Source organism: Notothenia coriiceps, unplaced genomic scaffold (assembly GCF_000735185.1).
Source record: "Notothenia coriiceps isolate Sejong01 unplaced genomic scaffold, NC01 NC01_scaffold00036401, whole genome shotgun sequence".
Lineage (NCBI taxonomy): Eukaryota > Metazoa > Chordata > Actinopteri > Perciformes > Nototheniidae > Notothenia > Notothenia coriiceps.
Window position 1 is genome coordinate 307,658 of NW_011369102.1, and position 12,053 is coordinate 319,710.

The following is a 12,053-nucleotide window of genomic DNA, read 5'->3' on the forward strand; positions in this document are numbered from 1 at the left end:
AGTCTACCCAGAAGTCTTTAGTATTCACGCTGAGCTCCATCTTATATTGTTGAGGATCCTGACAAGTACAGCACAGACGTATTTGACTGTGTGTGCAGTGTGTGTACATACTGTGTGTGTGTGGGTCAGAAGTGCATGGCCCCTTGGCAGCCCTGCTGACTGCCTGTCACCCTGAGCATGTTTGTGAAGTAGGCTATGTGGAAAGGAAAATGTAAAGAAACAGATTTTTAATTATGGGCTGGGAGAGAAAAAGTGAAGAATAAAATAAAAACAAGTAATTGAGAGGAGAGGTATCAGGAATGGATAGAGAGGGAAGAACAGGAGGACTGAAATAGAAAGAAAAGGAGGAGAATGAGATGAAGAAAGACGAGAGGAAAGAGTAGGAGGAAGGGCATGTGGTTGGCATAAGGATACAGACAGACAGATGAAGGGATGAAGTGTAGAGACGAATAGTTGCTGACTTTCAGTGGAAAATTCCCCTGGGGTTTCTATATGAGCTTCTCAGGGCCGTCGAGATGTTGTACGAGGAAAGATATATTTTTAGTTTCTTCTTTTATAGAACACTATGGCTTAACACACTTCTTTCTTCCTTTCTGTTTTGCTTCCTTCTTCCCCTCTCAGGTAATATTTGAAGCAGTTTCAGTTCAAGGCCGTCCAGGTTTCATCGCCATCGACGACATAAGAGTTCTGGCTCACCCCTGCCGTAAGTGACTCTGTGTGTGTGTGTGTGTGTGTGTGTGTGTGTGTGTGTGTGTCTGTGTATTTGTGTGTGTATGTATGTGTGTGTGTGTCGTAATGGTTGACCCTGCACAACTGTAGCCCCACTGAGCATCATCTGTTTTATAGCGCACTCACACTCACACACACAGGCTGTGTGAAGGACAGATTGCAGACAGATTGTAGAAAGCCAGGAAGAAGGTCCAAACTCAGGGTCTTCATCACTCAAATCTGACAGAAACACTTAGCTTCACAAAACTCCAGACTGCTTACTGCAACACTCTGTGGCCTACCTACCTCTCTATGTTCACTCATTATTACTCCCTTTAACTATTCTCTCATTACTTTTTTTATAGAGTGTTGCAGAAATTAGTCTGAAAACTTAGAATTATTCAGATTTTTTTTAACAATTTGGGTTCTCTCATTTTAAAGTAAACCATTTTGTTGAACAAGTTCTTGGCTAGATGCTTGAAATAAGGTTTGGTTAACACAAGCTGAAGAGATTTTTACGTTTTGTTGAACAAAATGAGATACGGCAGTAAACATCCCACTAGTAAATGTTCGAAGCTTCAACATATCTTGAAAACTAAATGACACTGCTAAATATCATCACGCCAAACATTAGCCACCTTTAGCTTAGCATCATGTGACCGTGATGTAGTTCCATTATAGCCAAACGTTAGCTTTGTACTTAGGCCGATTGCGCACGATTTACACACACAAATATCATAAAAGTGGTTTTAATATGTGTACATTATCCTGCTGAATAAACGTGTGTTAGACACAAATCTTAATTCCTGCTATATTCCAAAATGCTTGCTTTTTGTCATGGAATCCCTTGCAATGCTAACTTTCGTGTAAAAATACGTCATCACTGCCATCGTGTTTTTGACATCCAAACATAAATTCAAAAATGTATTCAGTTCAATTCAAGGCTATTGGTATTATTTTTGAATTCAACAAACAAATACTGGTAGTCTGAATGGTCCGGCTGGCAAGAAAACTCTCAACTCACCTGTGCCAATCACTAATCAGATTAGTCAAAGTGAGAGAGTCCATGATAAAGAGCAAGCGGTATCCATCATGGAAGAAAGACAATAAGCTGGAAAACAAACATGTTTAGGAGGACAAAAAAAGTTAAAAAAGTCGAAAAAAAAGTTTGTTTAATTTGTGAAAACCTGACTGTCAGAGTGAATTATCATCGGTAATTGGTCGATGCATACTCTGTTAGGCTTATCTCTGTCTGCAGACAGTCCAAATGAAATTAACCAGTCGCTGGCTGGTCTCAATGCCAGGCCAAAGTCACGCAGTGTCTGGCCGTCGCTCTCATTGTCTGCCTGCTCATCTGTCTCAGCTATCCCATGAATTTCCCTGCCTCTCAGACAGCCATATTTCAACTGGATTTATACAGTTGTGCATTTTCCGGTTGTTTCTTATTGCCAGTGGCATCTGCTATTGTAATCCATTGTGGATCTACCATGACTTTGATAACAGGATGGCATCTTTCAGTGGCTTGCCAATTGCTGTAATACAGGATAATTTAACTATTAATATTTTAGAGAGCTTAAAGACCTTTTCAGAAAGAGAGTTCATTTAATCAGGTCCTTAATTCCTTTTAAGAGGTCCCCAATTTTAAAGTATGATTGTTGCAACAAAATAGCCTTTTGTATCTTGTCTGGTTATACAGAATATTCTAGCTGAATGTTTACAATTGTCTGTGTACATTGTTTGTTGCAGGTAAAGCTCCTCACTTCCTGCGTCTGCAGAATGTGGAGGTGAACGTGGGTCAGAATGCTACGTTTCAGTGTACTGCTGGAGGGAAGTGGTCTCAGCACGATAAACTCTGGCTACAGGTTAGTACCTCCTTATCAGTGTGCATGAATGGTATCAGCAGAAAGAGTACATGCGGGACTTCAAAGGAAGCTCACAATGCCCATTATGCCCACATATTCTGGAATATAATTATATAATATTCACATTTTTTGTGAAAGGTAATGCTGCACTGTGGCACAGTGTAATCACTTGTTTATTTAAAAAAAAAAAAAAAGTCTAGTAAATAACAGTCGTTCAGGTAAATCTAATGAAAATAAACAATCATTATTGTCAATATATATATTTGTTTTTCTTCTGATAAAACACTGCAATATGTCTAGTGCAAGCATGGGCTTTCATAAGAAATGCGAAAAGGACATTTTTATGAATCAAAACACCTCTACATTATGGCTCATACCATGCCAGCTTACTACTGTTCTCCATCTCTTTCTTAGAGTTTGAATGTAGAAAAAGATTACTATCCAGGTTTCACCACTGGAAGCTGAGCAAAAATCATGTTGTTATCTTTTAAGATAACTTGCAAATACAAATATATATTTCATAGAGAAATCCGAGCTCTAAATGCAGTTATAATTCATTCAGAATTCTATTTAGGAAAAAAATAATAAAAATTAATGTACTTTGGGGCTGACATCCCCAGCCTTCCCAGCTCTATTTCAGGATTGATTAAAAGTCCTTGTACTGCTCTGCACCAATAACTCCATCTCTGTACATGTGTGTGTGTGTGTGTGTGTGTGTATGTATCATGTGCATGCCTACATACTCTTTCTAGTTTACATATGCACTGGCAAGCTTGCATGTTTTCACTGCACATGAGTGTGTACCACTGAGAGCGCTGCTGTGTAGTAATAACATTTGCAATGAAGAGCAGTGACCCTCCTGACTGCAGGCCTGTGGGGGAAAGCATGTTTCCTTAAATTGGCAGATACTACTACAGTGTTAAAGAAAATTGGATCTGGAGATGTGGGGACCATGTGCAAAGCAGTGCGATGTTTAGTTTCATGTCTGACTTGCTTTGCTAAAATGGCCCCAGTTTCCTGACAGTTTTTGATATCAAATGGAATCATTACTGTGGTGTTTGTTGATGCCTGCCTCCTGGAATTACTGTCATTTCAATACATTTGATGAATAACTTAAACTACTTCCAAAACAGTGAGAGCTTTTGGCAGAGCTACTTTTGCCTCTTTACTTCATATTATTTCTAATAATCAGATACACCTGATAAAGCTACATTATGACAAGCACTATAGCATATTGAAACCCACATCTAAGTGTATTATGCATACTGCAGTTCTGCAAAATCAGAGCTAGATGAATCTAAGAAAATTCAGTTGTATAAATGTCTAGGTCAATGAAACGACCTTCATTTTCCTTAAGAAATTCTATATTTGTATCCAAGGCAGGAGACTCACTCAAAAATGTATTTTACCTCTCTTAATGCATTACTCATAACATGAGGCTGAAAGAGGTGTTCGGTTGACTGACACGTCTCATCTTATTACACTCATTGAGTCGTGGTGGCATGAATCATATTTTCTTGTCTTCCTTCATTCACATATATTTGTATTCATTTTATGCTTCAATTTTTGATTGGTGATTAATGAAAGAATAAATAAAAATCAGTCTAAATTGCATTAGATTGAAGAAAATGTGATCTTTTTATCAGTACTATCCACCAGTGCAACCATTGTGAGCTCTTTACAAAGAGTATACTGTGTATACAGGGATTTTGCTGAAAACCGACTGGTCTTATCTTTCTCATTATGCAGCAGTGGAACGGTAGGGACACGGCACTGATGGTGACCCGGGTGGTGAACCACCGGCGTTTCACTGCAACCGTCAGCGTTGGCGACACATCGCAGCGCAGCACCAGCCGCTATCGCTGCGTCATCCGATCTGACGGCGGATCAGGGGTGTCCAACTACGCTGAACTCATCGTTAAAGGTAAGATCTGATGATCATTTTATTTCTCATAGTGTACAAGTAGGAGGTGACTTACTAGCTTACCACTTTTGAGCAAAACATTTGTGATTAATGTGTATGAGTGAATAAGCTGGGCGATATATCGAGTTTACACGATACATCGTGGATTGCACTACATGCGATGTCGTAAATGACCACATCGTGAACATCAAGTATTATGTTGTCAAATCAGTTTCCCGCCGCGGCCAAAATGAGCTGTCCTTTCTCCCTCATAGACACAGTCACACACGCAGGCACACACGCAGGCCCCGCCCAACTTGCACACAAACATTACACACACGCACAGTGACAGAGAGGCATTTGTTTTGAGGAGAGCGAAAGAAAGGTTAGGTAGTTTAAACCTTAGCACAACATGTTCATTTAAAGAATGAACAACTATGGAAGATAGCAGGCTCGGACTGGCCATCGGGAGGACCGGGAGGTTTCCCGATAGCCTGCCCTGTTAAGTGGCCTGCTGGCCTGAGATATTTTTTTTTGTATGTCTTGTGAATGCAACGCTGGCATAATATGATGTGGCCTGCTGACATGGCCTCTGATAAACACACAAGACTAAAATAATACGTGTTTAATTCAGCCCAGATGAAGTGACTGCAGGACAAATCCATGAATGCGGCAGGCAGGTGTCCAAAATAAAGTTGCACCGGTATGAGGCGCAGTGAGAACCACGCACCTGTCAGACTAGCGATTGGGCACATTTACATTTCAGGAGAATAATGAAGATGGTTGTTCGACTCCGTTTCTCACGAGACCAGTGCGCTGCTGTTTGCATTAGTGTGGACTGGACCGACTGAACTGACACCGGCAGCCTTAAAATTTGTGGAAGGATGGACCCCCATCCTGCGAAAAAAAGGAGGAAAGGTGGTGCAGAGAGGGAAAGGGAGAAAAAAAGCACGCGAGGAGGCAGCGAAATGCGCTAAAATCACAGATTTATTCAGAACGCCCCGTATGGTACAGAATGACGAAGCAGAAAGTAAGTTAGCCAACATTATGAGCCACATTTCTTTCTATATTGTAGCCTGATGTGCACATCGAGCGACTGTCAACAAAACAGTTTCTCAGTCCAATGTTAAGTTAGTGGCAGACCCTGTGTGACTGAGACTGTGAGTCTACAAAAAACCCAAACCTCCTTGTTACTCAAGGCAAATATATGTAGGCTAATATAACCGTTAGACTGCAGCTAACTGTGGGGCTACACAAGTATATATTTTTTGTGTGTTGGTTAAAATCGTTTTAATAGAAACCACTAATGAAGACTGTATAAATAACAATGGTTTAATGCAGACATATGTTGCAAGGACTACTAGAATCATCATACTGGCGTGACTGTAAACATCAAGGGGTTAAATAAAAAAAAGGTACAGTATGTGTTTTAGAGGAAATTTCAGAATATCGCATTATATATCGTGTATCGCGATATAGTCAGTAAATATCGCGATATAATTTAGAGACTATATCGGCCAGCCCTATGAGTGAATGAAAAATGTATCATCTGGATGCAATAAAGTGGGCAACAAGCCTGGGGTGTGTGTGTGTGTGTGTGTGTGTGTTGCTCATTAGTGCTGTGAGAGTACCAAGGACAGAACACTGAAGATATTTCAGTGACTAGAACTCAGAGTAAGCCCATTTTCACCAAACGTTTTCACGTATCTGTCAGTCTTTTCAACTACTTCTGTGTCTCAGGTTCCCTTCTTTGTCATAGAAAGTACAACATTGTTGTCAATTTAAAATAGGAAGCATTTGTTGTATAAAATAAATGTTTTAGGGGTTTCAATTACCCCTGGAGCAGAAGTAGTTGAGCAGGAATCCAGTAAAAGGTGGGATGTATAAAATAATGTTCTACCTTTTACACCCCCATAAAACCTTTGGACGGTATTGCGTTCTTAGTTTCCATGTATTCAACCCACATACCTCTATTATACTTTCTATGTAAGCCTCCAAAGTAGCCAGAGATGCCAAAACACAACACAGACATATGTAGGCTATAGCAGGTTACACAAATAATAAATGTTCTATGTTATGTAATGGGGACACAATAAAACATATTGTTGGCTTTTATGTATTTTACACAGATTCACAAACACTACAGTTTTAGAACAATCAGATAAAACATGATGATGCCAAACTAGGCCTACCTGTATTTATTTCCTATTATCCATTGCTCTTCTTTTCACCCTCATCACTTCTTATTTTCTCTGTCTCTCTTGTATTTATCTGTGCCCCTTAACAAATCCCCTCATGGAGGACATTCAAATCCCCTAATGCAATCTACTCAGCTGTGCCCTTGCACTCAATACAGGGCAGCAAATATTTAGGGATCTCTGTGATTAACCTTCCCACTCTCCATCCCATGGTTCATGTAAACAACAGGAAATACAGTGCTGTCGTTCTTAGAAGGATATTGAGGTTGGATAATGTTGTTGTGAGGTTTTGATAGCATTATAGCGTCACAGCTATCTGTTTTTGTCAGACATAATTACATTCCTTCACGTGTCTCCCATTCTCTCTCTATTGCACTGTGTGTGAATCATCTTACTTTATCCAGGCCTCATTTCACCATCAGCTCATGGCCTTGTCTCCTGGTAAATTGTTGGCATAGAATCAGTAAATAGATTGTATAAAGTGCACTGAGTTTGCTATCAGTCAAAAGAGTGCATGCAAAAATGTTAGCATAAGCCTGCTATCACTGAAGACTAACAGGTTAGTATTAAGCCAACTGTGACTCAATACAGTGTAGCCTGTTGAAAATCTTGACCCGGAACTTATGCTTGTGTTAGCACTGAGCTCTCTCTATTACTGAAGCATTAACAATGTTATGGCATTTAGCAACCCATCATTTACTATGGTGTATGAAGATGTTAATCCTGTGCGTGTTATAACTCAGTAATAAGTAGCATGCTAAAGTGCTGCCACTGAGCCTCTTATTAGCCAAAACAATATGCTTCATTCATACAAAAAAGTCAAATGTGCTAATTTATTTCCAATTATTTTATGACTGAGCCCCCCCCCCCTATCAATCACGCCTGCTTAAGTTAGATCCCTAACCCACTTTCAGTTCGTTATATGCCCCATTATTAGCACAAAGCCTATTTTCTGTGACTATGCTAAACAGTTAGCATAACTTTATCTTTACATGCTTGCACTGAGGATAAAGCACACATTTTTTTTCTTATCTGTTGTATCCTTGAACACATAAGCTGATATGCAGGAAAAAAGAATATCAGAAAATACCCGCTTTCAATTAGCTATATGCTACATCGTTAGTAAAGAGCCTGTTTATGCTATGCATTATGTTTCATTGTTAGCACAACCACTTATTTGTACACTTGGAGTTTTGAAAACTGCAGAACAATTATTTTCCTATCTCTCTTATCCTTGAACACATAAGCTAACCAGCAGAAGAAAAAAAAACTTTTTAGCTCTTCTGACCATGACGCAAAAGCCCTGTGTGCTCAGTGACTGTAAAGCTGAGCCTCTGCTTGGTTGCATGACATTCTCCAGGGTTGTCTTTTGACAACATTTTGGATTTCACTTCGGCCAACATTCATACCCTGGGAACAAAGGTAGAAACACAGAGGAATGATTTTGTTTTTAAAGTATAATAGACCACGTACACTTTCTCAGCACAAGTTATTATTATATGCCAGTCTAAATTAATGTCCTCTTTAACAATAAAATGCTTACTGTGAAATGTAAATGTATTTCTGAGGCTACATTTTGACAGAAAATACCTCTCTACTTTAAAGTATTTTTAATTTTTTATCAAACATAAAAATATCTCCATGTAGCGTGATGGGGATGGAACTGTTTGTTTTTTAATGGAATCTAAACTGCCTTACTGGAATACATTTAAATGAAAGACATGCCAGCCTAGGTTATGTTCTCAATTCATATTTGGTATGAATTATGTTGTTAACCTTATTTGCTATGAAGGATGTTTTAATCTAGAGGGAGACTGGAGTGTGTGTGTGCGTGTTTGTGTGTGTTTGTGTGTGTGTGTGTGTGTGTGTGTGTGTGTGTTTGTGTGTCTGTGTCTATGTCGTATGTTACAGAATCTGCATGGTTGTGTATCAAGACTGTATGTGGTTTTCTGTATATTAGAATGTCGGGAGACTCAAAACGTCCATTACCATCTGTTAGAAGAACACTAAGACACACTCGATGTGTTGTTGTTGTGTTTGTGTGTGTGGTGCGTGCGGTATGCGTCGGTGTGGCGTGTCTTATAGGAAAGATCCCAGAGGGCGTAGCAGGAAGACCCACTGTAGCACGCTGCCTGTGACACATTGCAAGGTGGGGGGGTTTGTATGTTATGCTGGAGTTCCCCCAAGAAACCTGCTGCAGCTTTTAGTCCCCTGGTGTCATGAAGCTGATTTGTTCCAAAATTAGACCAGAAGGGGTGCCACCACAATTAAGGGCCCTTGTGTCTGTCACATCTATGTGTGAGCATGGCATAGAGATATTTTTTGCCACAGAGTGGTTCTGGCATTTTCGTCTGTCTGTCCATATAAAAATCAATAGCACAGTGAAACAGTCAGCATATGTGTAAATTGTGGAAGCCAATGAAGCTTGAACTCCTATCGGTGTGAACCAAACTTCAGAATTTATAAAAAAAATAAAATAATAGCTGTCAGGCAATCCGGAGGATTAAAATAAAAGCAGTGTATTAAATATCTATATAAATAATAAAGTTATATATACAAGAGTGGCAGCATATGCTATTTACCCGGGAAGTAAGCTGCGAGCATGGGTTCCCTCGAACCAAAACAACAGATGATTTCTCCAAGATTTGGAAAATAGCTGAAATAAGATCATGTGGAAAACTGAAAAATAAATGCACTTTTTCGTGTGTTGAGTTTGTTCAGCGCCCGATAATAACAATATCCTAAACCTACTTATAATTTTCGACTCATAATCTAATCTCCAGAATTGCAAGATGCTAATAGACTTATGCTACTAAAGAACTAAGTCCGCAGTACAGCAGTGCACGACTTCCGAACGTCACGGCCAACTTAACCTATTCAAAAAACAGATCAAATGTTACAAGTGAAGCGTTTTTTTAACAGTTTGCAGGAGGCAGCTACTTGCTTTAGCAGACGAGGGCCTGCACAACAAACTTGAGTGTTTAGTCCGGGGGTGTTAAATGACGTACAGACTTCCATCGACATCTGTAACCTATTCCATTAAACAACCAACGTTCTCAGGGACTTTCAAAAAAGTTCATCCAGTGGGTCCTGCTGATGTATTTAATGTGTAGACAAACGTGATCCGTCTCTTAATTGTGTGACATAACCACACAATAACCCACCTCAGTAATATATTCCACGTTTAAAGGTCATAAGCACCTTACATTCTACAAAAAAAAGACAGTTTCAAATAAGCAAATAGTTACTGATTGAGAACTGAATTTATGTTAAAAAAATAGGATCTCAAAACAGTGACATACTCTGTTATGAATGATAAAAAGAAAGGCAGATTAGCATCTATTCTTAATTTCTCTGAAAACATATGGCGAAAAAAGAAAGGTTTTAATAAATATGTGTAAAGATACAAAAATAAGCAGAAACAATATTGAACTATATTCTATCTGTATAATATAACCCTATAAGAATTGGGGGACTTGTTCCACTGCCTTTGTATAATTAATAGTCCCTTTTTTAAAGAGATATACTTGTATTATTTAAAAAATTTAAAACTAAACATTACAATTAGATTCATAAAAGGTATACAAGATGGAAAGGAATAAATGGAACATCATAACAATTACCTTTGAATAGGCTCCACGAGCATTTTCATTGGGAAATTGGTTTGTTTTTACCAGGTGTATGGTCACAAAAGGGATGTTAAGGAATTAAGTATCATACCGAGCAAACCATACAAGTATACCTCCACCTGCCTCTTCAACAATTCCTCCAACTCATCGATAGCAAGTATGGTCGATTGTTCCAGGCCCAATTATTAGACAATTGTCGTTTGGTCAAGGGCTTAGATTACCTCGCTATAACTTAAGTTTAAGTTTTTCGCCCTCTAGTCGCCTCCCGTGAATGTAAACGGTTTTTTATCATCAAAATAACCGCTCTCTGTCTAAATCTAGAACTTGTATATAGTTGGCCAGTTAAAAGCCTTTTTGATTAGATTTCTAGCTGAGAGAAGTGATATATTGTACCTTTAGAAACCACGTCAGTCGATATTAGGAGTATATATAGTTTGCATATTACGAACGCGATGATTGAGGTATGCGGGCAGCCCCATTAAAAGTTAGGGTGAAAAACTCATTCCAGGACACTGGCATCAAAATGGATGTCGAGGATGCTAGAAACTTCGGTGTAATTGTACAGGTAAGGCGATTTTAATAGCTATGAAAGTTATAGCCTAGGCATAATACATCATATAGCCTACGATGCTATACATAAATGATATCCTATCCATAAGGACATTTCGTAATTTATTTTTTTATTATGTTAATGATTGCATTATCTCTTTTCTCTTTTATTGTATGCTCTTTTTTGATTGTCGTGTGTATGAAACTTAGTGTCTTATTTCTGTTTATTATGTATATTTGTCTTATGTTCGATCATTAGTTCTCTCTTTGATTCTTCTACGTGTGGGTTTGAGCTATTCTTTATTGGCTGCCTTGGAGCGGTGGTGCGGGACGAGAGATAATGTGTGGATTTGTGTGTTTATGTTGGGGTCGGTTTGATGCGTTGGTTATACGTGCTGCTGGGGGGTCTGTCGTGTTTTGTTTTTGTGTGTGGTGGCTGTGCGTTTCTGCTATCTGCTGGTTTGTTTTTTTTGTATGTTTGCTTTTTTCCCGCTGTATATTGTAGTTTTTTTTCGTTTTTCTCTGAGTTATATTAGGATATATTATTCCGGAGTATTTTTTTGTTTTCTTGTTTTCTTTACCCCTGAGCTACGCCATTTTTTAGTGCCAGGATGATCTTTTTTTTTGATGAGGTATTTAAGAAGCGCCAGATTTGTTCCTATTATTGCGTAGTACCTCTTTGAAAGTATTTGTTTCTTATGATGATAGGCTCCCCGATGTACAGTCCTCATGTGAACCGTACGTCTCCGAGGTGGAAGAGAGGCTATGGGCCTGAATGGAATGTTACAACATCTGCCACACCCTCTCTCTTGTTGTGGTCACCCGGTGGGAGGCCTGTTGCATTCATGGGCCTGGGGATGCTTGATCCAGGAAGACGGACCGATGAGATGAAGTAGTCCGAGGGCATTTTGCGGTTACTGATGTGTGTAAAGTGGGCCTGCCACCATTGCTGTAGATCATAGCTTCAAGCTATGGCCTAATATCCTCTTTTTAATTTGCCATCATATGTGAAGAAGGGGCCAGATATTCAGTCGAACAGTAGCCTTTAATTCTGAGGACATCTGCATATTGTCTTGATTTTTTTTGGTTAAATGTCTTTGTCCGATGCGTATTTTAGTTCTCACTGGCTTGTTTATTTGATATTTACACAACAGGGGTGATTTTTGCGCATTATCAAGATCATTTTGATGGGAGTATTCGTGAG

General features: G+C 39.1%; 1 protein-coding gene across 1 annotated transcript in view; it reads left to right on the plus strand.

Annotated features, from left to right (window-relative positions):
• Positions 1–619: 619 nt before the first annotated feature.
• The window catches only part of LOC104963792 (receptor-type tyrosine-protein phosphatase T-like), a 45,320-nt gene continuing 33,886 nt past the window's right edge, over positions 620–12,053 (plus strand). Inside the window, exons 1-3 of the mRNA XM_010792432.1 lie at positions 620–703; positions 2,455–2,570; positions 4,320–4,494. Coding sequence (XP_010790734.1) covers positions 4,347–4,494 — 148 coding nt within the window. The 5' untranslated portion in view covers positions 620–703; positions 2,455–2,570; positions 4,320–4,346. The remainder of the gene's footprint in view (positions 704–2,454; positions 2,571–4,319; positions 4,495–12,053) is intronic.